Genomic DNA, 25327 nt, shown 5'->3' on the forward strand with positions numbered 1-25327 from the left:
ATTGTCCCAAAAGCAACCTGTACTTGATCTGTATATACTTTACGATAAGGTACAAATTTGATATGAAATTCGATCGCTTGCTTGGGATCGGGCAAGTTTGAAAGAAACTCGAGCAGCACGAGGAACTACGTTCAAAATTTCAAGTCTCTAGCTTTAAATATTGGCAAACGGATGAACAGACGGATAAGGCTAGATCGGCTCAGCTATTGATGCTGACCAAGAATATATATGCTTTTTGAAGTCGGACATATATCGCAAACATTTTCAATGGGTTCACTGTATAAACAGGTAAGAATCTTGCAGACAGGTGCAATCGATTGCGTAATCCTCGTTCACAGCCGAATAACAGCTTGAAAAAAGGCTTTATTGATAGAAAAATATCGATTTTCTCGTACATAAAATTGTTTTGCTTCGATCGTAAACATTATATTCGTGAATAAGAGCATACATATAGTAAATAGAAAATAAATAGTTGAAATATTGTTGATTTATATTAGTTGTACAAGAATCTACAAATTTGGTGCTCCCAAAGATAGAGATTTGTTTAAAGAACTTGCTGTGAAAATCGATATTTATCGATTTCAAAGAAACCGCAAAATTCATCAGTTATTCAAAATATACTTGTTTTGATTTTAGTATACGTTTCTTAGACTTAGCTGTAGACACTGCATAGGAATATATATATATATATATATATAAATATGAATGAATGCATCCTTCGTCGACTCAGAACTCGAGTAGGGTATCTAGGATAGTCGTTAGCTTATAAATTTCTAAAAAAGTATGCTTTTAGTTAGGTTTATCGCTTTTTAAATCAAAAAAACACTTCTGAGCGATCTTAAGGCGCTTATCTTAAGCCGATTTCGGGTTTACCCGAATTATTTTTTATTGCATTACAAAGCATTCTTTGTGTGGTCGATTAGTTTAATCTAGTTAGGTTATTAGATGGTGACTTTTGGGTATTCAGTAGTTAAATGTTTTGTATTATTATTCGTGCAAGCTAGAATTGTTAATGCAAATTTGAATTATTTATGCAGAAGTCAATTACACGTATAACACATAGAAGGAGCTGTACTCGATCCTATAGAGTATATACTTTTTAGATCAGCATCAACAGTCCATCAGTTTAATTTAAACAAACTTAACAAAAGTTCTTCTATTTGGTGCAGACAGTACATACCACATTGATCAAAAAGTTTCCGGAATTTATATAGAAAATTAAGAGTACAAGTTTATTCATCTAAATCTATATTGCCCCCTTGAAAGTAATCCCTATCGACAGCGCTTGATCCAATCCTCGAAACACTTTTTATATTGGGTTATCCTAGATGAAGATATCTTGACCAAACTTGCCATTTATTCGTTTTAATATACGTGTTATCAACATTAAACCACATCATGATATAGTTCTCTGTAGTCTGAGTCGGTCAAAATAAAAGTTTCTGTATGGAGAACATTTTACGCTTTATTATTTTTTAATATCTCTACAAGACCCTATCAAATCTGAATACTACAAAAGATATATATATATAGATAGAAATGCAGCTTTTGTTTTTTTGTTTTTCTTATTTTCAAATTAAATAGTATTTAGTTTTATAATAATAATTACTGGAAGAAGGGAAAATGGCTGCGGATAGTCAATAATTTTGGTAGTTGCTGTTGGCAACACAAATTTGTTTGCTCGAGGATGGTTTAGCTATTTGGTAGAAGCAAAAATTTAGTCGAATTTATAAGATGTCGAAGGCAACAACAATCAAGGAAGCATTGAAACGCTGGGAAGAGCGCGAACAGCAAAATTCGCTAAATGCCAAAAATATCGATTTGCAGTTTCAATGGCCACCGATCGAGAAAATGGACAATACACTCGGAACGCTTGTTAACTGCGAGTAATATCATGCTTTAAATAATAAAAATTAAAATAATAAACTTGTGATCCCTTCGCTTGGTAATTTCAGAAGAATTAGTATGTCCACAAATATGATTGAGAAAATCTTTGGCCTGTCGGGCATGAAATGTCTGAAGGTCTTGTCATTGTCGCGCAATTATATCAAGCAAATATCAGGATTGGTAGGTTTGTTAAAAATTATATATTTGATCTGATATTATCTGGGTTAATAACCAGGAAGCTGTGGCAGAAACTCTGGAAGAACTTTGGCTCAGCTACAACCTGATAGAGAAACTCAAAGGCATGTCTGCGCTGAAGTGCCTGAAAGTGCTCTACATAAGCAACAATCTAATCAAGGACTGGTCAGAGTTTAGTCGGCTGGCCGAAATCGAGTCCCTGGAAGATTTAGTGGTAGTCGGCAATCCTCTGTCGGAGGGCTTGGATGAGCTCACGTGGAGGGCCGAGTGCATCAAGCGCCTACCGACTATACGAAAACTGGATGGTGAGCCCGTCGTGCTCAAGGAGGAACCCATATTGTAAATACTTAACATAATAAAAATAATAATAATAATAATAATAATAATAATATTATTAATAATATATATAATAATAATAATATAATAATAATAATAATAATAATAATAATAATTATAATATTAGTAATAATAATAATAATGATAATAATAATGATAATGATAATGATAATGATAATGATAATGATAATGATAATGATAATGATAATGATAATGATAATGGTAATGATAATGATAATGATAATGATAATGATAATGATAATAATGATAATGATAATGATAATGATAATGATAATGATATTGATAATGATAATGATAATGATAATAATAATGATAATGATAATGATAATGATAATGATAATGATAATGATAATGATAATGATAATGATAATAATAATGATAATGATAATGATAATGATAATGATAATGATAATGATAATAATAATGATAATGATAATGATAATGATAATGATAATGATAATGATAATGATAATGATAATAATAATGATAATGATAATGATAATGATAATAATAATAGCAATAATAATAATAATATTAATAAAAATATTAATAATAATAATAATAATATTAATGTCAATATTAATAATAATATTAATATTAATATTATTATTATTATTATTAATATTAATATTAATAATAATATTAATAATAATAATAATAATAATAATAATAATAATAATAATAATAATAATAATAATAATAATAATATATATAATAACAGAACTTTATAAAAGAATGCAACCAGTCAAATTTAATAATGTATTATAGTTAATCTTAATAATAACAATAATAATAATAAACATATAATAATAAATATATGGGCCTTTTTCTCCGATAAGAGCTATTGATAATAATAAGAAATTGGTAACAAATAAAAAATATTAAAAGTGTTCTAGTCTAAAATACTCGATTAGAAGATAATTCAGCTCAGACACAAGAGCGCTGAAGTCGGTTATGCTCAACTATGAAGTACCCTGCATGAATAGAAGCAAAAAATATATAATAATAATAATATAATATGGGAAAATAAATATTTAAAGTCTTCAGCTCCAATCCTTGCAAACGGACCGTGTCGTATCGCACATCACAACTATATATATCTATTTATCGGGTCGGACACGCCTCCTTCTGGCTGTTACATACATTAGCACAAAACCATTTTACCCGTTTTAGCTATTTTCAATGGGACAGGGTATAAAAAAAAACTGTTTTCGTGCTGCCGAAGTATAAATATAGACATAGCGCAGATGTCCGATATATTTTTAATTTTATCCACTTAACACTGAGTACAAAAAACAGCTCGTTTTTTTTGAGATTGTTTTTTTACTAACTAATACAGTTATCTGGTAAATACATGCATAAATTAGTTTAAAGTATTAGAAGACTAGTTTTTGGAAGTTTTCCTATGTTTAAAGTATAATTAGTAGAAAATTGGTCGGAAATAAAATTGTTGTATAACATCACTTTTGATTGATAATGTCAGATTTTGGAATGATATACAATTTTGGACTCGTAAGGATTAGTACTATCGATTGGCATTAAAAAATGAAATACTTAATTTTGATCGGTTCGAAAATCAAAACTTTTTTAATGATTTCTTTTGAATATCTCGGCTTAAAATAGTTAACTTTTTTTTATTATTTGACTATTCGTATAGTTTTGATTGTCAAAAAACTCAATTCTCTCAAGGTGTTCTGATAAAACTTGACCCACGGTCTACCACGCAAATATTTAATTATTTTATACAGAGTCTTAGAAAAGATTGAGGTAGGAATATTTCCATAAATCACAAACTTTAGATGATAACAAGTACAAAAAAAAAAATGTGAGCACACAATATGTAAGCCAGTACGCCAGAAGGTAGATAAGTTAAAGGCTAGTTTAGATAAGAACTGTGAATTAAACTGAAACATTATCTTTTGTAAATGCGCGTCTAGTGGAACGAACGTTCCGCTCGATTAACGGCACGTGCCGTGCGAAGTCAACCTCAGGTGAGGAGGCAGCTGCCCAAAAAATAATAAATTAAAACAAGTCGGGAGCTCCCGACTAGGGGATACCCTGCAACCTCTTCTTCCAACAGGCGATACTTGAAAGATACTTGATATATAAATACTATTCTAGAAGCTACATGTCAAGTTTGGTGACTCTAGCTCTTATTATTTACCAAAATTGCTCAAAAAACAGGATTTCGATATCGATCTTTATCGATTACTTGGAACCGGGGCAAGTTATCGAATATCGGAAACAACTTCGATCTGCGCGGGGACTAGGAGGACCTACAGCTAAAATTTCAAGTCTCTAGCTCTTATAGGATCTGAGATCCTTGCGTTCATACAGACGGACGGACGGACAGACAGACGGACGGACAGACGGACTCGGCTAATGATGCTGATCAAGAATATATTTGCTTTATGAGGTCGGAGATGCTTCCTTCTGCCTGTTACATACATTTGACCAAATACAATATACCCTGTTTACCCATATTCAATGGGTTCAGGGTAAAAAAAAGGTAAAGATACACTTCTTTAAACTAAAGAGTTTTGTTTTAAGAGTATATATATATATAAATTCCTTAAGGGAATTACCCTTAAGGGAATTTCCCTTAAGGGAATTTCCCTCAAAATACCGCGAAAATTAGTATTAAGAATTATAATTGATGCACTCAAATTGTAATTAATTATAATTTATAAATTCAAAATTATATTTAATTCCCTTAGGCTAATAAATACCGTGAGGTAGGTGAGCTAAAAAGTCAAGACTAGGAGCCAAAAAAAAAATACTCTCTGCGAGATTTGTGATTTTGCGCGTGCGTCGACCGGCTCCGTGTGTTATGGCAAATTGTTGTTTAACAACTTGTCTGGGGCCATATAAAATCGTATGACATATTTGGACATTGCCGATGATACCGAAACCTGATTCGTGCACTTGCCCCGAGCGCACTTTCGCCGACCTTCGCCGGAGCCGGCAATGACATCGGCCTCTGTTATCAGCTTGGTTATCAGTGGCTTCTCATTAGGCCAAAGCGCTGCTATTTGGGGATGTGGGAAAGTTTTTCTCTTCATTATTTATAGCCAACGGTATAAAAAAGTACTCATAGCACATATATAACTATAGAGAAGAGATTAAAGAAGGCGCGACTAGCGGACTAGCGGAATGTTGTTGATTAACGGCAACTACGAATCAAGCCAAGGGGCTCGACTAAGAAATACCCAGCACACAACTCAGAGTTGCCACACATAACAGTTTTCCCCACATTACTAACTCAATTTTTTGTCGAAAGTTATTTAAGTATTCATTTTAATTATATTATTATTATTATAACATCTATACATATTCTATGCTCTGGAATTATTAAAGACAGTCGAGACTACCCGACTAGGAGATACCTTATATCCAGCGCCGAGTTGTTGTAATAGTCATAATAGTTAAGCTCATAAATTCTCTGCAAACTTTTTGTGCCCAATAAAATACAGGGTATACAAATGTGTGTAGAGTACAAGCGTGTATTCTCGATCAGCATGATAAGCTGGCATAATCTAGCTATGTTCGTCTGTTTCTTTATAAAGCAGCCAAGTCAGTCTGGCGATGTGTTCTTATCTATCAGTCCGTCTATAAGTCTGGGTGCCTGTCTTTCTATATAAATATATATATATGTATTTGTCGATCTGAGACTACGAGGTCTGTTAACACAAAATTCACATTTGGAGACTGGTTTTCTTATCGCCTTTATGGTTGTGGAAATGATTCAAAAAATTGAACAACAATTGTAACGATAATAAATGTATTACACTTCCACAATATTAGTTAGCATTTCTCGATGCGACTTTGTGCCTGATTATATATATATATAAATTAAATTCACGCCATTTTCAGAAACCCTCCCCCCACACCCTCTCCCTCACAACGCAATTTATTAATTAACGATCCATTGGAAACTCCGTTTCCATTGGAAAGTTGTACGCATTAAAATATATATGTACATACATTAGCACAAATCTGTTATACCCTTTTCGCTCAATTTCAATTGTATCAGGGTATAAAAATCGAATTCGTATGGGGTAAAGCAAAAGTACATATGTACATTGATTTCTGTAAGGCTTTGTTCGACTTTTAATTAACAAATCTTACATTTGGCAAATGGGGAAAGCAATACGAGGAAATTACTAAACTTCGTTTTAAATATTCACATTAACGTTCATTTATACAAATTGTACATATGTTATATATATGCACATATGTAAATATGTTAATATGCATTTATGTAAAAATGTACCTTTTGCGGTAAACAGCTGTTGCTCTCCCTCGCTATCGCACACTTTTAATTGGGACTCAACTAGTTGTTCTCTTAGCCCGGCCTCTGTCTCATAACAGACATGACACAATATTTGTTTGCTTTTCTTTTATTTTTGGGACAAAGTGCACGTTTTGTTGTTATTGTTGCCTCCGCCGCCTGTTAGCCACACGCACACACTTCGAAATTACGAGAGCCATCCACAAAATCAAGAGAAAGAGAGCAACAGAGAGAGCCCACCAGAGAGACTGTGACCAGCCACCGGCAACACTGGCAAACTGGCAAACTTTCAAGTTTTTTAGACGCCGTATGTCAGTTGGACGTTAAGCTTTGGTGCCAGCCGTACGCAGTGTTCGAGCTCCCGGGCAGAAACAGTTGTGAAGTGAAGTCAACGTAATCGTAACGAGGTGGTCTACCTTCCCAAACAGAATATATATGTATGTATTACATGCATGTACATATATATAGGCATACCAACTTACATACGTGTGTGATATAGTTGTTAATTCTAAACAGTAATTTGTTAATTCTGTGTGCTTCATCTTCGTTCAAGTATTTTTAATTTGAAAACCACGCTAATTTATATAAGATTTGTGTGATAACTATATATTGATATTTGTACTACACATAATAGAACTTTACAATCGCCTCGTATTATTTCAACTGCTTTTATTCTTTCAAGCGTGTGCTAACCGTGCGTGAAAGTTCAATTGAAAGTGCGCTCTTAAGATTCTCAGGGATAACAACAGGGAGCAGCTGGAGAGTTCAATTTCAAGGGTATGTAAATCGCCTCCTGTATGTCCATATGTACGCATGTATGCGCATATACATATGTATGTATGTATAGTAGAAATGACAATAAACGTATATTAGGCAAATGCCGCTACGTAACTACCATGTATGCGTAAAGTGTATGTATGTGTGCAAATGAATTTTTACATATATATGTATATATATATATATAGGTATATGTAAATGGACATGTGTATGTATAAATGCACTCCGAATTTCATGTGTTAATTTCTATTTTGTCTACATTATCAACAACAGACTATTGATGTCAAAGCTTCCTGTATTCCGTCTGGGTCCATTTGAATATGCCCCATATATTTAGCCTTCTTATGGTTTCGCTGTCAGCCGAAACGTGCTTGACAAAATTAGGGCATGTGCCATTAATTATGTGCATATGTATGTATATATCGATGTATTTACATGTATGTATGTGTTTAGTATATGTATATCTGTATGTATAAAAACAACGAATCAAACGCAAACAGAAATGTGAATAAAAAATGGTTGTATTATGAATTTTATAGCCTGAAAGTCACGGAGCGAATGGAATCAAAGTCTAATTATTTGATTTAGTTGCTTTGATTCCCATCGTGACAACCAATCACAATCAATTAACATATGTACATATGTATATTTGTTATATATGTAAACATATTCACGTATGCATGCCCTTTTATTCTGTAAGGATCTAAGGAGCAGAGCGTGTACCGTCTCGCGTATGTATGTTAATATGTATGTATATAGTTTTCGTATGTTATGTATTTTTGTCACCTCATTTATTCTTACGGGATAATCAACGTGTCCAGAGCAGGCGCGTCCCAGTCCCACAGACGAAACGTCTTTGACCTTAGCGACGTTTGCTCAAGATCGTGTATGGGCACACACACATGTGCGCATTTCTATATATACATACGCACACACAAATGTATATATGCGAGTACAGTAGTAAAAGTGAGCGGCACCCAATAAGCTGCGTAATCACCAAATCACTCGACCGACTGATGTGCACATTCTAAAGCGCCTCGTCTTATTATTGCAATAATGTAGTCGTATTATCATTACATAATCGGCTTGGTCAGGCGCGCTAATATGAACATACAAACATGTATGAATACATAACAGACCATTTATATATATGTGTGTGTATCTATATGTATTTATTTTGACTATTTAACCAACATGTCTCATTCTCGTGTAAACAAAGGGAAAGCTCTTCAAATAATTGCGGACTCCGTGGCTCCATTTTGAAAAAAAGGACCCCCAAAAAAACGAGGTGTGTTTGGGTGTGTTAACGGGGTGGAAAGTATGAAAGTTTTTTCACAGTTTCCAGTTTTCACCGGTTTCGATCTCAAAGTGAATGGGGACAACAACGTACTCGTTGAGTGTGCTCGACTAGTAGATACTTTTATTTTGATTGTTTTTTTACTTTACCGGTTGCTTTAAATAGTATTAAACAGTAAATTAGCATAAGAGCGGCATGCCGAATAGTAAACACCCTTCTAGGCGTATGGCTTAAAGGTGACTTTGAACAGAAAAAACTAATTTGTTGACCGATTCTTCTCTTCGTTACGCATTTCGTGAAAAACTATAATACCCTCTTACAAAAAATATTTATTCTGGATTTTTAATCTACATTATTATCAGTCTGTTCGCACGAACGTAGCAAATGTTCAAATTATTAGATCTGTAGTCGGATTTCAAATATAAAATGTCGGTCACGACACTTAAAAAATGTCCAAACTCAGATAACTTTGAAAATTCGTGTTACACATAGCTATACATTATACATACATACATACAGACATGTGTTTTTTGCGACTAATAAGAAGGTTATCTTTGGGTTTTCAACTATTGAAACACCTGTCAATCTTGTTATTTAAACTGCACTTTTAACAGCTATTTTTATATGTATGAATTACCCTGACCTTACTCAAAATATCTTAAGTAATAGAAAGCGCTTTTATAAAATATATCTAAGTATGCATTTAGAGCCACAAATAATTTCCTACATCACATCTAAGGTCATGACCGCTGTGTTTGTTATGTTTATCATTAGCTTTGAATTGAAGTAGAGAATTTTATATAAAAATGCGTGAAAAGTGTACAAAGGTACAGATGGTTGCCATGGTTAGATCGATTCTAAGAGTCTCTTTTTTTTATAGGGTCGGATATGCTTCATTTGAATGTTTTTACTGGTAGTTCGGGGAAAGCTTTAGGGTATGTCGTACATACATACATACATACATACATACATACATACATACATACATACATACATACATACATACATACATACATACATACATACATACATACATACATACATACATACATACATACATACATACATACATACATACATACATACATACATACATACATACATACATACATACATACATACATACATACATACATACATACATACCTACATACATACATACATACATACATACATACATACATACATACATACATACATACATACATACATACATACATACATACATACATACCTACATACCTACATACCTACATACCTACATACCTACATACCTACAATCCTACATACCTACCTACATACATACCTACATACATACCTACATACATACCTACATACGTCTCCTGCTCCGCCCCCTTGGTGCTCCTCCTGGTCCTCCGCCATGCCCCTCCGGCTCCTCAGCTTCCAGCGTTGAAGCCGCTTGCGCCTGATTCATAAGTGAAGCCTGCAAGCCTTACTTACATTTTTGAGAATCGAGGAGGAGGGCAGCTTTAATGAAAACATTTTCTTATTTAAATTTGCCGCGCTAATTGGAATAGAAGACAATTTACATACATACATACATACATAAGCATATACGCACATACATAAACACGCACACATTCACACACACATACATACATATATAATTACATACACACACTTTAATTCAATCAATTTGGCATATATAGCTGGCAACATTATTCCTATTCAAAATTCATGTAAAAATGGACTCTCTAATATCCTATATAGACATACCATAGGTCAAAATTTTCCAACCCCCTAACCTGGTCAAATCGTATAAGATTTGCACGAGGCTGGGCTCTTTGTGCATGGTTCGGCCTCTTGATCAACTTGGCATCTAAAGCTGGCAACATTATTCTTGTATATTATATATATACATATATTATATGATAGAGTCGAATAAAAATAAAATACCAAATGAATAACAAGTAAGATCTTCATGAAATCTTAAGGGTCAAATCACGAAGCAATAGCTTAATAAATGAGTTAATTCAATTTTTAAGGGGGAATGGCGGAGGTATCCATAAAGCGAGAAAGAGATCTCGAAATATATTTGATCTATATTTTGGAAATGTGACGAGATAGATTCTCATTTTTCGTATGGTGTAGGAAAATGAATATCTCGAATAAAACTTCTCGCTGCCAGAAGGGCAGATTTGACATGGCAAAGTTCATCGTCCTGACCGAGAATACATACACTTTCCAAAGTTCCATTCTTTAGCTCCAAAAGTGTCCAAGATGGACTCGTTCAAACGGGCCACAGCCAAAGAGGAATCAATATGCAGATATAAAGGTATAAATACATGTGTTATATGTTAATAAATACTCGTGTATACATATATGTATATGCATATGATAGATAGGATTTTGGAGATAATGAGAAGATAAGCATGTTTATTGACACTTCGCCCCACTATGAAATTAATAATGTTGACTATAATGATAATGTTGAGCTTTTATTAAACATCGTTTTTCCCTGAACGATGGATGGACTATTGTCCGAACTAATTATTGTTTTGGAAACGTACGAATAGTTTTCCATGATAAGATTTGGTCAATTTTCCTTGAGTACGATTTTTTTTTTTGTTAGTTCTATTTGACCTTAAATTTAATTCGATTATGGTCAAGGCCTCAAGGTTGAGTCCGATGATTTATTATCTTTTTAATGCGAAATCTATATATTTTGTAGTCTCGTCCACAGGCAAATAAAAAACGTCTACAATGTTCCTGCCGGAATCTCAAGCAGCATTCAGGACGCTGCGCAAAGCGCTTCCTAGAGTGAGGCTTTACTTTATTAGTAAAAATGCCTACTCCACTCAGGTAAGTCGAATATGGAATATTTTTAAGCTGCTGATGATTGGCAAGTTCTCATTTTACAGGTAGAATACAAACCCATACGGTCGGTGCTGGTTGCCAACCGAGGCGAAATAGCGATACGTGTTTTTCGCGCCTGCACGGAACTTGGCATCAAGTCCGTGGCCGTGTACTCGGAGCAGGACAAAATGCACATGCATCGCCAGAAGGCCGACGAGTCATATATGGTCGGCAAGGGCCTTGCACCGGTGGAGGCATATCTGAACATTCCAGAGATCATTCGCGTCTGCAAGGAGAACGACATTGATGCAGTGCATCCCGGCTACGGCTTCCTCTCCGAACGCAGTGATTTTGCACAGGCCGTTATCGATGCCGGGCTGCGTTTTATTGGTCCCTCGCCCAAGGTAGTGCAGAACATGGGCGACAAGGTGGCTGCGCGCGTGGCGGCTATTGAGGCTGGGGTACCCATTGTGCCGGGAACAGATGGCCCAGTTACTTCCAAAGAGGAAGCGTTGTCCTTTTGCCAAAAACATGGACTACCCGTCATCTTCAAGGCGGCGTACGGCGGCGGAGGCCGTGGCATGCGTGTTGTGCGCAAAATGGAGGAAGTCGAAGAGAATTTTGAACGCGCCAGCTCCGAGGCAAAGGCAGCCTTCGGCAACGGAGCAATGTTCATTGAGAAATTCATTGAGCGTCCGCGCCACATTGAGGTCCAACTGTTGGGTGATAAGGCTGGCAATGTTGTACATCTATTCGAACGCGACTGCTCCGTCCAGCGTCGGCACCAAAAGGTTGTTGAGATCGCCCCTGCCCCACGCCTTCCCATAGAGATCAGAGATAAGATGACGGAGGCGGCAGTACGGCTAGCCAGGCATGTGGGATACGAGAACGCGGGCACTGTGGAGTTCCTATGCGACGAATCTGGCAACTTCTACTTCATTGAAGTGAACGCCAGGTTGCAGGTGGAGCACACGGTGACCGAAGAGATCACAGGAATAGATCTGGTTCAGTCTCAGATCCGTATTGCCGAAGGCATGACGCTCAAGGAGTTGGGACTCACACAGGAGAACATTGTTCCCCGTGGCTTTGCCATTCAGTGTCGCGTGACCACCGAAGATCCAGCCAACGACTTCCAACCGAACACTGGACGTCTGGAAGTTTTCCGTTCGGGCGAGGGCATGGGCATACGTCTGGACAGCGCCTCGACCTATGCTGGAGCCATCATATCGCCCTACTATGACTCGCTGCTCGTCAAGGTGATATCCCATGCCAGTGATCTGCAGAGTTCAGCCGCGAAAATGAACCGAGCACTGCGAGAATTCCGTATCCGCGGCGTCAAGACGAATATTCCCTTTCTGCTGAACGTGCTCGAGAACCAGAAGTTTTTGCACGGCGTACTGGACACATATTTCATAGATGAGCATCCGCAGCTCTTTAAATTCACTACCACACAGAATCGTGCGCAAAAACTTTTGAATTACCTGGGTGAAGTGTTGGTAAACGGGCCACAGACGCCATTGGCCACAACACTAAAGCCCGCCGAGGTGAATCCCCATGTGCCCGAGGTACCGTTGGGTAAGTCAACTTATTTTGATCCCTGGTCTAAGGCATGTGCGTTATTTTTTTCGGATTTGTGGCTACCAAATGGCTGTTGCTTTACCTAATTGTTTCCAGCTTTGCGTCTTTGCCTTTTATCTTGGCCCAAGCACACATCATTCGACAAATGATTGCTTATAAGTTTCTTCCATAAAATTGGAAACTTAATTTGTGTTCTTAACCTTTTCACCTGTGCTGCTCGCAAGGTTCCATATTCCATAAACACTTTAATAGAAAACTTTTCCAATTCAGTTAGCAAGTGTCACAGAATAATATTTCAGTTTAGATTCAGTAAATAGTTATAGTAAGACATTAATCTAATGTCATTGGTTTAGTCATTAGTTTGATTTCAGTCCATTGTTATAGTAAGACATTAGTCTAATGCGAAGCACAACAATGTGATGCATTGACGTAAATTAGCCTCAAATTTAATTAATTAATTATTATCGAATGATTTTATTAGATATTATTATGCTCCGATAAATTACGAGTTATTACAGATTTTCGAAATTAAAAAAAAAAGCATCATGAGATTTCTATGATTTGCCTAATAGAAGAGTTCAATAATGTCAATCAATGAATGAGGGCTTCTTATATTGTTGCTGAAAATATTATGATTTAACACGAAATAAAAGAATATATTTGAGTCTTTTGTAGAAGCTGGCTGACGCCAATTTAATTTAAATAAATAATTCGGAATATTTTTATTCGAATCGAAAACTTTTGTCAGGAACAATGTCTTAAGGGTCATTTAAATTTCGTGTGCCGAAGATAAGAGCTGTGTCTTGTTTTTATGCGTTCATTAATATGTTTACTTTATGTTTTTGCATTTCTTTTTACTTTATTTCTTATCAAATTTGCAAATTGAAACAAACGCAATCGTCCTTAAAACTACAACACACACACACACTACACAAACACACGTGCTACACCTTGTTCATAAACGAAATGTTGTCATGATTATCATACGAATGAAGACCTGTCCCCGGAAGCCTTAGAACGTGAAAAGCGCGGCGGGGCAAAAGGTACGTTTAAGTTGCACTTCTTTATTTCTCATCAGATAATGTCAACAGTGTTATTCATATGTACATACAATTGTTCTATAAGCTCAGATCCAGGCTATATCATATACATACTATAGTATACGCATATTAGAATATAATATTTAATGGATATCATAGTACTTGGACAAGGTAATTAGTTTATTTTCGGTCCGTGGATAGCTGCCTTAGGTTGACATTAAAATTTTCGGAGTTTCGAATTGCCTTACATTAACATTACAATTTTCGGTGTTTCGAAATGCCTTACATTAACATTACAATTTTCGGAGTTTCGAATTGCCTTACATTAACATTACAATTTTCGGAGTTTCGAATTGCCTTACATGAACATTACAATGTTCGGTGTTTCGAATTGCCTTGCATTAACGTTACAATTTTCGGAGTTTCGAATTGCCTTACATTAACATAACAATTTTCGGTGTTTCGAATTGCCTTACATTAACATTAAAATTTTCGGAGTTTCGAATTGCCTTAAATTAACATTACAATTTTCGGTGTTTCCAATTGCCTTGCATTAACGTTACAATTTTCGGAGTTTCGAATTGCCTTACATTAACATTACAATTTTCGGTGTTTCGAATTGCCTTACATTAACATTACAATTTTCGGAGTTTCGGTTCAGGGTACGAAGCAGGGTTAATAATTTTCGCAAAATGATTTTCAGTTATGCAAATAATCAGATTTAACTTTCGGTTCAACTTTGGGATTTAACTGGCCGAGTTTGCAGCCTTAGGCAGAGAGTACTTAATCAGTATATGTACACATGAACACTTACGTTTATGTTTATGTTTATTTTAAGTTATACACATTTACTGCTTCCCGTCATTTCTTTTTTAAAGATGAACTTTCTATTGTATGCCCTTTTAGTGCTTATTTTTATTAAGTCCTCAAATATGTAACGCATAGATCAACCTATCCGACATATCCAAACCTATTAGTATCAACAGCCTAGTCGATTTCTATGCAAACTAATCTCTCAGCTTGAAAACTATTTCGGAGCCGTACGAATCGGACCACTATATTATATAGCTAACATAGGAACGATCGGTCGAGCATTAGGTTCCCCCATACGAGCCTTACGATTCGCATCACGTAGATGCCGTAAAATTGTATATCTACATGGCTGCTAAGAAATAAATCATATGAACAATTACCGAAGTTTCAAAATTAACTACTGAGTATTGCTCCAGTTTGTTCCTCCGGGTGGAGAGATCGTTTTCTCCTTACATCATATAAAATAGCACAGTTAAAAGGATCTGTATAAACATTTTTAGGTATATAGATTAGATTATAAAAAAGGTATTATCAATTTAGAAAAAATGAGGTGAGGCATCCTATATATAAATGTAGATAAGAGCTGGTATAAAAATAAATATAAATTCGCTAAAATCGACAGACGGATATACGTAGATCGCCTCAGCTGTTGATGCTAATCAATGAAATATTTACTTAATATGCAATTTGTATAATTTATTAATGTGAAGCATTCTGTATGAGAGAAAAGTAAAAGAGAGACCATTTCATTGCCATTCATAGTTGTCAATATCGAAGAGCGTTAAGTGAATATGTTATCACCAACATGCTATCTACAAGAAAACCCGAATTTATATACACATATGTATGTATGTATATGATTGTATGTACATGTATGTATGTAGATCGATTTGTTCGTTGAGTTTTGGTAAAACACAAAATTTGATTGTCACGGTGGATGAAAGTTACAATTTTTCGTTTACTTGTAAATAATCTGAGCTTGGTTTATCTTAACATGCATGTATCGATAAATAATACATAACCTCAAACTAAGAGCCAAATTTATCGGGGATTCCCACAGTGACAGAGCCTCCACAAGGCCTTCGCGACATCATCGTGCGCCAAGGTCCCGAAGCTTTCGCCAAGGAGGTGCGTTCGCGAAAGAATCTACTGCTCATGGACACCACTTTTCGGGACGCACATCAGTCCCTGATGGCCACGCGTGTCCGCACCCACGACTTGCTGAAAATATCACCATACGTGGCGCACAAGTTCAATAATCTGTATTCATTGGAGAATTGGGGCGGTGCCACATTCGACGTGGCACTACGATTCCTGCACGAGTGCCCATGGGAGCGCTTGGAGGAGATGCGCAAGCGCATTCCGAACATACCATTCCAGATGTTATTGCGTGGCGCCAATGCCGTTGGCTACACCAGTTATCCTGACAACGTGGTCTACAAGTTCTGCGAACTAGCGGTACGTACAAATTGAACAGCATGTTACACAGCATGTTAAATAACATGTTAAATAACATGTTAAACAGCATGTTAAATAACACTGCTATAATAAGAGTCATTTGGTCTTTTTTTGGTTAGGTGCAAACTGGCATGGATATTTTCCGAGTTTTTGACTCACTCAACTATTTGCCGAATTTGATCCTCGGTATGGAGGCGGCAGGTAAGGCCGGCGGAGTTGTAGAGGCGGCCATCTCCTACTCGGGGGATGTAAGTGATCCCAAGAGGACCAAGTACGATCTCAAGTACTATACCGACTTGGCTGATGAACTGGTGAAGGCCGGAACTCATGTGCTGTGCATTAAGGACATGGCGGGTCTACTAAAGCCAGAGGCAGCAAGGTACGCTTAAACATATATCTTTCTCGGTCAAGCTTTTAATTTTAGACAACATTTTTCGATTCCAATTCCCGGTGGAAAAAGTAAATCTACCTGTGCTATCTTGAACTTTACATATTAGGTTATATTTTACATAGTATTTGCAATTCAGTTGGAATTAACATTTTCCCCAGTATGGTCTTGAAGTAGGAAGTTTCCAAGGAGCTAGATTTCACATTTAATTATGAATTAGAAACCGATAAGATGGTAAACAAAAATCGTTTTCCATTGTTAGATTTTGAATAATTTGAATTAAAATTCGAACAAATCCGCTGTCAAATAAGTTATATTACAAAACGAAGGAATGTATCGATATTTCAATAAGTAACCGATCACTTTTTGAAAAATTGTGAAACCGTGCGGCTATGTCGAAGAACAAAATACAAATTTCCACTTTGTGGGTGGAATTTCCTAAAACCCCGTGTAAAGATATTTAACTTGCGTATAATTCATTGCTGTGTTCATTATTTCCCACAGGTTGCTGATCACTGCCATCCGAGACAAGCACCCAGACGTTCCAATTCATGTCCATACCCATGACACTTCGGGCGCTGGTGTTGCATCTATGCTTGCTTGCGCGCAAGCCGGAGCAGATGTTGTTGATGTTGCTGTCGATTCCATGTCTGGAATGACCTCACAGCCAAGCATGGGAGCCGTTGTCGCCTCACTGCAAGGCACACCGTTGGATACGCAGATGGACTTGAATGACGTTTCCGAGTATTCGGCATACTGGGAGCAAACCCGCACTCTTTATGGTCCATTCGAATGTACCACCACGATGCGATCGGGCAATGCTGATGTCTATTTGAACGAAATACCCGGTGGCCAATATACCAATCTGCAATTCCAATCGTTTTCACTCGGCCTGGGTGATTTGTTTGAGGATGTGAAGAAAGCCTACAGAGAAGCCAATATTGTGCTGGGCGATATAATAAAGGTGACTCCATCATCCAAGGTTGTCGGTGATTTAGCACAGTTCATGGTACAGAACAACCTTACTGGCGCTCAAGTCGTGGAGAAAGCGGAGGAACTTTCTTTTCCCAAATCGGTGATTGAGTACCTACAGGGCTACATCGGCATTCCGTATGGCGGCTTTCCAGAACCATTCCGGTCGCGTGTTCTGAAGGATTTGCCACGCATTGAAGGCCGACCAGGTGCTGAGATGGCTCCATTGGACTTTGACAAGCTGAGAAAAGACCTGCGTGAATCTCACGGAAACGTAAGCGACCGAGATGTCGTATCGGCCGCTCTCTATCCGCAAGTGACCAATGAATTCCTGCATTACCGTGAGCAATTTGGTCCCGTCGATAAGCTCGACACTCGCATATTCCTCACAGGCCCCAAAGTGGGCGAAGAATTCGATGTGACTCTGGAGCGTGGCAAGACTCTGAGCGTGAAGGCCTTGGCTATGGCTGCCGATCTCAAAAGTAATGGTAAACGCGAGGTGTTCTTTGAATTAAACGGGCAACTGCGCTCCGTCCACATTCCCGACAAGGAGGCTATGAAGGTAGGTACACATGTCTGTCTATCTGTAACACATAATTTACAATGCGCACATTTCTTTACAGGAAATCCGTATCCATCCTAAGGCAGATAAGACGGTGAAAGGTGAAGTGGGCGCCCCTATGCCCGGCGATGTTATAGACGTGCGCGTCACCATAGGCGATAAAGTCGAAAAGGGTCAGCCTCTCGTTGTGCTTTCAGCCATGAAAATGGAGATGGTGGTCCAGGCGCCGCAGTCCGGCGTTGTCAAGAAAGTGGAAGTCAAGAAAGGCATGAAACTAGACGGCGATGACTTGATTCTGATCATTGAATAAATGCAGTCCACGATAATGTTTATGTTTAAAGAGCGTGCTGTCATCTTTTCATGCTGCCAACAAATTTATAGCCTTAAGTCTTTTCATTTTTATGTATTTATGTTTACATGAGTACATGTGTATATACGTGTGTATATTGGCACTACTTTTTGAAATGGTTTACAATCTTGTTAGAGTAAAAAGTCGCGCACAAACAATTGTTGTTAAACATCAATTTTTAGTTTGTATTAGAAAAGCCTTTGCCAAATTTTTGTATCAATGTTAAAATATGATAATCAAATGTAAAAGTGTGAATAAACAATGAAATTTCCTAAGAAATGTTTTATTAATTTACGCTTACGTTGAAGCAATCACATAAGGGAACTTTTGTCGCTAGTCTGCGAAATAAATAAATATTAAAAACTAACCAAATGCAAACGAGCAGCTACTCAGCTATAGCACAAAACCAACAGAGAGTAGATCTCTGCTAATTTTAAAACAAATTTCAACCGATTATTATTTTTTATTATCGTAGGATAAGCACAAAAATATGGCAGAAAAAACGAGCCATGCTTCATTAAAATTAAGAGACCGGCTAAATCGGCTGATCTACTTAAACATAATTATATTACGTCCATATATATATTCCCCTAAAGTCGAAATTTAGCTCTAAACCATTCTAAATAATTCGTAATACAATCTCTCGTTGTTTTTGTTGTCATGACTGTAAATTTAGTCAACATTCGATTTATTCTTATTTCATACGTCCTGGACAATAGTTAAAAATTTTTTATATAATTTTTTAAACAAAATTTTAGGTTTTCGTGACATTATTTTTAAAGGGTTTGTTTTTGCACTTAACCAATCATATTATCAATATCTACGTTTTGATTATCTTTTAGTGTATTAGCCATATACATATAACAATTTTGGACGGCTTAACTAAACCGTTGCACAGATCTTTTGAAATAAGATCGAGCAAGAAAACAAAAAGATAATAACAGCATGCACCCATATTTGGATAGATAGACACTTTTTATAGAAGATCTCTTTTTTTTTTAAACATGTGACTATGAGTATAATTCTAACAGAACTCAAAAATAGTTGTAGAATTTTTTATATCCTAAAAACTAAGATATGCATCTAAAATCGAACAAACTGGTAAATGTTGTCTTCACGACTCACTCTTAGTCACCAATCAAAAAAATGGCTGAAAATCCCAATCTTTCCCTTTATATATATATATATAGAAATACACATATATAAAGCAGTATAAATCTTTAATTATTTATAAAAATAGGCGCGGTAGTCAACGATGCTTATGTCGGATTCTTCACCTGCATTCAAGACGCTGTGCAAAGCAGCTCCTCGCTTAAAGCTTTATTATTTTTGCAAAAATGCTTACTGTTGTCAAGTGAGTTTGTTGAAAGCAGATTATGCTGAGCTTATAATGAGGCGAAATCTATATTAACAGGCAGAATACAAACCTATACGGTCGGTGCTGGTAGCCAACCGAGGCGAAATAGCGATACGTGTATTTCGCGCCTGCTCTGAGCTTGGCATCAAGTCCGTGGCCGTGTACTCGGAGCAGGACAAAATGCACATGCATCGCCAGAAGGCCGACGAGTCATATTTGATCGGTAAAGGGCTAACACCGGTCGATGCATACCTGAGCATTCCAGAGATCATTCGCGTCTGCAAGGAGAACGACATTGACGCAGTGCATCCCGGCTACGGCTTCCTCTCCGAACGCAGTGATTTTGCACAGGCCGTTATCGATGCCGGGCTGCGATTTATTGGTCCAACGCCTGAGGTGGTGCAGAATATGGGAGACAAAATGGCTGCTCGCAAAGCAGCGGCTGAAGCAGATGTTCCAACTGTGCCAGGTTCAGTTGGAGCAGTTGAAAACAAAGAAGAAGCAGTTGCTTTCTGTAAAAAACATGGTCTTCCTGTCATCTTCAAAGCAGCGTACGGCGGCGGAGGCCGTGGCATGCGTGTTGTGGAAAAAATGGAGGATGTCGAAGAGAATTTCGAACGCGCAACCCACGAGGCAAAGGCAGCTTTCGGCAACGGAGAAATGTTCATTGAGAAATTCATTGAGCGACCGCGCCACGTTGAAGTCCAAGTGTTAGGTGACAAGGCTGGAAATATTATACATCTATACGAACGCGACTGCTCCGTCCAGCGTCGACATCAAAAAGTTGTTGAGATCGCCCCTGCCCCACACCTTCCTGTAGAACTCAGGGATAAGATAACTGATGCGGCATTACGGTTAGCCAGGCATGTGGGATACGAGAACGCGGGCACTGTGGAGTTCCTATGCGACGAATGTGGAGAGTTCTACTTCATTGAAGTGAACGCCAGGTTGCAGGTGGAGCACACGGTGACTGAAGAGATCACAGGAATAGATCTGGTTCAGTGTCAGATACGGATTGCCGAAGGTGTGACACTTGAGGAGCTGGGACTCAAACAGGAAAATATTGTAACACGTGGCGTTGCCATTCAGTGTCGCGTGACTGCAGAGGATCCTGCCAACGACTTCCAACCAAACACTGGACGTATAGAAGTTTTCCGTTCGGGCGAAGGCATGGGTATTCGTATAGACAGCGCCTCGGCCTATGCTGGAGCCATCATATCGCCCTACTACGATTCGCTGCTCGTCAAGGTGATATCCCATGCCAGTGATCTGCAGAGTGCAGCGTCGAAAATGGACCGATCATTGCGGGAATTCCGTATTCGAGGTATCAAGACGAATATCCCCTTTCTCCTAAATGTTCTTGAGAACGACAAATTCTTGAAGGGTGTACTAGATACATATTTCATAGATGAGCATCCGGACCTATTTAAATTCACAGCCTCTCCGAATCGTGCCCAAAAACTTTTAACTTACTTGGGTGAAGTGTTGGTAAACGGACCACAAACGCCATTGGCTACAACGCTTAAGCCGGCCAAGATTCATCCTCATGTACCCGAAACACCAGTGGGTAAGTACTCTTATTCAGTCTGTTGTTTAAGTTAATTGTTCCAGCTTTGACCTAAGTTTTGAAAGCGTTTTATGCGTATTTCCTTTTGGAAAGTCCGCACCTTTTTCTAATTATTTTTGTTATATATTTGTTTTCCAACTTTTCTTAATGTCCACCAAGTTTAACCGCTCAAACATTAGTGTCGTCTCCCCTCCTTTTATCGATGTTGTCTTATTTCCAACATCGATACATTCACTAATTCTATCGATACATACATCGCTTAAATCTAATGCTAAAGTATTTATTACAATGTTTACAGTTTTATGTATTATTAGAGTCTTAGTACAAGTAACATTTCTCTTGTCGGTAGTTTCTAACTATAAAATACGATTAACCCTTATTACTATTGGAGATTCATTCTTTGATTACTTCGGTGCTTATTGTCCGATTTTCTGAATATAAATGTGGGATTATTCTTATTAGCTGGCGACCGTTACCAATATACCCCACTAAAAATGAATAAAAAACGAGAAATTAAGGATATCTTCGGCACGCCGAAGATTTAATGCCCTTGCAGACATTTCCCTTTTGCCCATAGATACAGACAGACGGGCATGGCTATATCGACTTGGCTTTTGATTTCGATCACGAATATTTATACTTTATGAGGTCGGACATGACTCCTTCTATGCGTTACACATCTCGAGACGAAATTATTATACCCTATAATGATTAGCTAAAACTTAAAATTAAATGTAAAATATCCAACTCAATTACAGCGACAGATGTGCCAGAGGGTCTGCGTGACATCATTACATGTGTAGGACCCGAAGCTTTCGCCAAGGAGGTGCGTTGCCGAAAGAATCTACTGCTCATGGACACTACTTTTCGGGACGCACATCAGTCCCTGATGGCCACGCGTGTCCGCACCCACGACTTGCTGAAAATATCCCCATACGTGGCGCACAAGTTCAATAATCTGTATTCATTGGAGAATTGGGGCGGAGCCACATTCGACGTGGCACTACGATTCCTGCACGAGTGCCCATGGGAGCGCTTGGAGGAGATGCGCAAGCGCATCCCGAACATACCATTCCAGATGTTATTGCGTGGCGCCAATGCCGTTGGCTACACCAGTTATCCTGACAACGTGGTCTACAAGTTCTGCGAACTAGCGGTACGTACAAATTTAACAGCATGTTAAGCAGCATGTTAAAAATATGTTGAACAGCTTGTTAAACAGCATGTTAAAAAGCACGACTTTAATAAGAGTCATTTGTTCTTTTTTGGTTAGGTGCAAACTGGCATGGATATTTTCCGAGTGTTTGACTCACTCAACTATTTACCGAATTTGATCCTCGGTATGGAGGCGGCTGGTAAGGCCGGCGGAGTTGTAGAGGCGGCCATCTCCTACTCAGGGGATGTAAGTGATCCCAAGAGGACCAAGTACGATCTCAAGTACTATACCGACTTGGCTGATGAACTGGTGAAGGTCGGAACTCATGTGCTGTGCATTAAGGACATGGCGGGTCTACTAAAGCCAGAGGCAGCAAGGTACGCTTAAACATATCCCGACCTTGGTCGGTCAAGCTTTCAATTTTAGACATCATTTTTCGATCCAATTCCCGGTGGAAAAGTAAATCTACCTGTGTTATCTTGAACTTTACATATTAGGTTATATTTTACATAGTATTTGAAATTCAGTTGGAATTAACATTTTCCCCAGTATGGTGTTGAAGTAGAAAGCTTCCAAGGAGCTAGATTTAGCGAAAAGTGTGAAACATAATCGTATTTAATTACGAGTTAGAAAACGATAAAATGGTAAACAAAAATCGTTTTCCATTGTAAGATTTTGAATAATTTGAATTAAAATTCTAAAAAATCCGCTAAGTTATTGCCACAGTTAAATATCCACTGTTAAATAAGTTATTACATATGTAACCCTGTTAAATGTAATTGATATATCGATACAAACCGAAGGAATGTATCGATATTTCAATAAGTAACCGATCACTTTTTGAAAGATTGTGAAACCGTGCGGCTGTGTCGAAGAAGAAAAAACAATTGTAGGTTGATGACAAGTCAGTCAGTGAGGATAAACATTTTTAAAGATATTTAACTTGCGTATAATTCATTGCTGTGTTCATTATTCCCCACAGGTTGCTGATAACGGCCATCCGAGACAAGCACCCAGACGTTCCAATTCATGTCCATACCCATGACACTTCGGGCGCTGGTGTTGCATCTATGCTTGCTTGCGCGCAAGCCGGAGCAGATATTGTTGATGTTGCTGTCGATTCCATGTCTGGAATGACCTCACAGCCAAGCATGGGAGCCGTTGTCGCCTCACTGCAAGGCACACCGTTGGATACGCAGATGAACTTGAATGACGTTTCCGAGTATTCGGCATACTGGGAGCAAACCCGCACTCTTTATGGACCATTCGAATGTACCACCACGATGCGATCGGGCAATGCTGATGTCTATTTGAACGAAATACCCGGTGGCCAATATACCAATCTGCAATTCCAATCGTTTTCACTCGGGCTGGGTGATTTGTTTGAGGATGTGAAAAAAGCCTACAGAGAAGCCAATATTGTGCTGGGCGATATAATAAAGGTGACTCCATCATCCAAGGTTGTCGGTGATTTAGCACAGTTCATGGTACAGAACAAACTAACTGGCGCTCAAGTTGTGGAGAAAGCGGAGGAACTTTCTTTTCCCAAATCGGTGATTGAGTACCTACAGGGCTACATCGGTATTCCGCATGGCGGTTTCCCAGAAGAATTCCGGAAGCGTGTATTGAAGGATATGCCACGCGTTGAAGGTCGACCAGGTGCTGAGATGGAGCCATTTGACTTTGACAAGCTAACTGACGAACTGTGTAAATCTCACGGAAACATAAGCGACCGAGATGTCGTATCGGCCGCTCTCTATCCGCAAGTGACCAATGAATTCCTGCATTTCCGTGAAAAGTTTGGTCCCGTCGATAAGCTCGACACTCGCATGTTCCTCTCAGGCCCCAAAGTGGGTGAAGAATTCGAAGTGACTCTGGAACGTGGCAAGACTCTGAGCGTGATGGCCTTAGCCGTGGGTGAAGATCTCAAGCCAAACGGTAGTCGCGAGGTGTTCTTTGAATTAAACGGTCAACTGCGCTCTGTGCTCATTCCCGATAAAGTGGCTATGAAGGTAAGTACACAGTGTTGACTATGTGTACCATTTCATTTATGCTCTTCACTTAATTTTTAAGGAAATCCGTGTGCATCCAAAAGCTAATAAGGCGGCGAAAGGTGAAGTGGGCGCCCCAATGCCCGGCAATGTTATCGAAATTCGTGTCAAAGAAGGCGACAAGGTTGTAAAGGGAGAGCCTCTTGTCGTGCTATCAGCAATGAAAATGGAAATGGTAATTCAGGCGCCAGATTCCGGTACAGTGAAGCAAGTGGTAGTTAAGATGGGTATGAAGTTAGAGGGTGAAGACCTTGTACTGATCCTAGAGTAATAAATACAAAATGCGATAAACAATGCTGACTAGTAAAGTATACAATGTTTCCTTCTGTCTGCTGCACAAAGTCGCCAATTTTCAGAATTTCTTGCCCTTTCAGTAATCCTTACTTTCATTTTCTTTAAATGACAGTTTGTTTTA

At 38.0% G+C, this 25327-nt stretch overlaps 2 protein-coding genes across 6 annotated transcripts; both read left to right on the forward strand.

Annotated features, from left to right (window-relative positions):
* Positions 1–1591: 1591 nt before the first annotated feature.
* Positions 1592–2428, forward strand: ODA-Dnal1 (Outer dynein arm dynein axonemal light chain 1). Its single transcript, XM_064687602.1, has 3 exons — positions 1592–1886; positions 1956–2067; positions 2123–2428. Exons 1-3 carry the CDS (start codon positions 1735–1737, stop codon positions 2423–2425), a joined length of 567 nt encoding a protein of 188 aa, XP_064543672.1. The 5' UTR covers positions 1592–1734; the 3' UTR covers positions 2426–2428.
* Positions 2429–7011: 4583 nt separating this feature from the next.
* Positions 7012–25220, forward strand: PCB (Pyruvate carboxylase). 5 transcript variants are annotated; one of them, XM_064687456.1, is made up of 9 exons: positions 7016–7167; positions 7413–7507; positions 11497–11627; positions 11687–13196; positions 14195–14242; positions 16113–16510; positions 16630–16889; positions 17403–18432; positions 18494–19060. In XM_064687456.1, exons 3-9 carry the CDS (start codon positions 11529–11531, stop codon positions 18740–18742), a joined length of 3594 nt encoding a protein of 1197 aa, XP_064543526.1. In that variant the 5' UTR covers positions 7016–7167; positions 7413–7507; positions 11497–11528; the 3' UTR covers positions 18743–19060. The 5 variants fall into 5 exon arrangements, with proteins under 5 accessions (XP_064543529.1, XP_064543526.1, XP_064543528.1 ...); XM_064687459.1 differs by lacking the exons at positions 11687–13196; positions 14195–14242; positions 16113–16510; ... (1 more) ...; positions 17403–18432; positions 18494–19060 and adding exons at positions 20196–21705; positions 22464–22861; positions 22979–23238; positions 23844–24873; positions 24935–25220 and having other exon boundaries at positions 7012–7167; XM_064687458.1 differs by lacking the exon at positions 14195–14242.
* The last annotated feature ends 107 nt before the right edge of the window (positions 25221–25327 follow it).

The sequence above is a fragment of the Drosophila montana genome, unplaced genomic scaffold, assembly GCF_035044405.1.
Source record: "Drosophila montana isolate Dmon_TW-CO22-7 unplaced genomic scaffold, ASM3504440v1 contig_3200_1, whole genome shotgun sequence".
NCBI classification, from domain to species: Eukaryota; Metazoa; Arthropoda; class Insecta; order Diptera; family Drosophilidae; genus Drosophila; species Drosophila montana.

Coding starts and splice junctions, on each gene's coding strand:
- PCB (XM_064687456.1), top strand. CDS start 11,529: ATGTTCCTGCCGGAATCTCAAGCAGCATTCAGGACGCTGCGCAAAGCG. Junction 14,243..16,112: donor AAAGCGCGGCGGGGCAAAAG/GTACGTTTAAGT, acceptor GGATTCCCACAG/TGACAGAGCCTCCACAAGGC. Junction 18,433..18,493: donor CCGACAAGGAGGCTATGAAG/GTAGGTACACAT, acceptor ATTTCTTTACAG/GAAATCCGTATCCATCCTAA.
- ODA-Dnal1 (XM_064687602.1), top strand. CDS start 1,735: ATGTCGAAGGCAACAACAATCAAGGAAGCATTGAAACGCTGGGAAGAG. Junction 1,887..1,955: donor GGAACGCTTGTTAACTGCGA/GTAATATCATGC, acceptor TGGTAATTTCAG/AAGAATTAGTATGTCCACAA. Junction 2,068..2,122: donor TCAAGCAAATATCAGGATTG/GTAGGTTTGTTA, acceptor GTTAATAACCAG/GAAGCTGTGGCAGAAACTCT.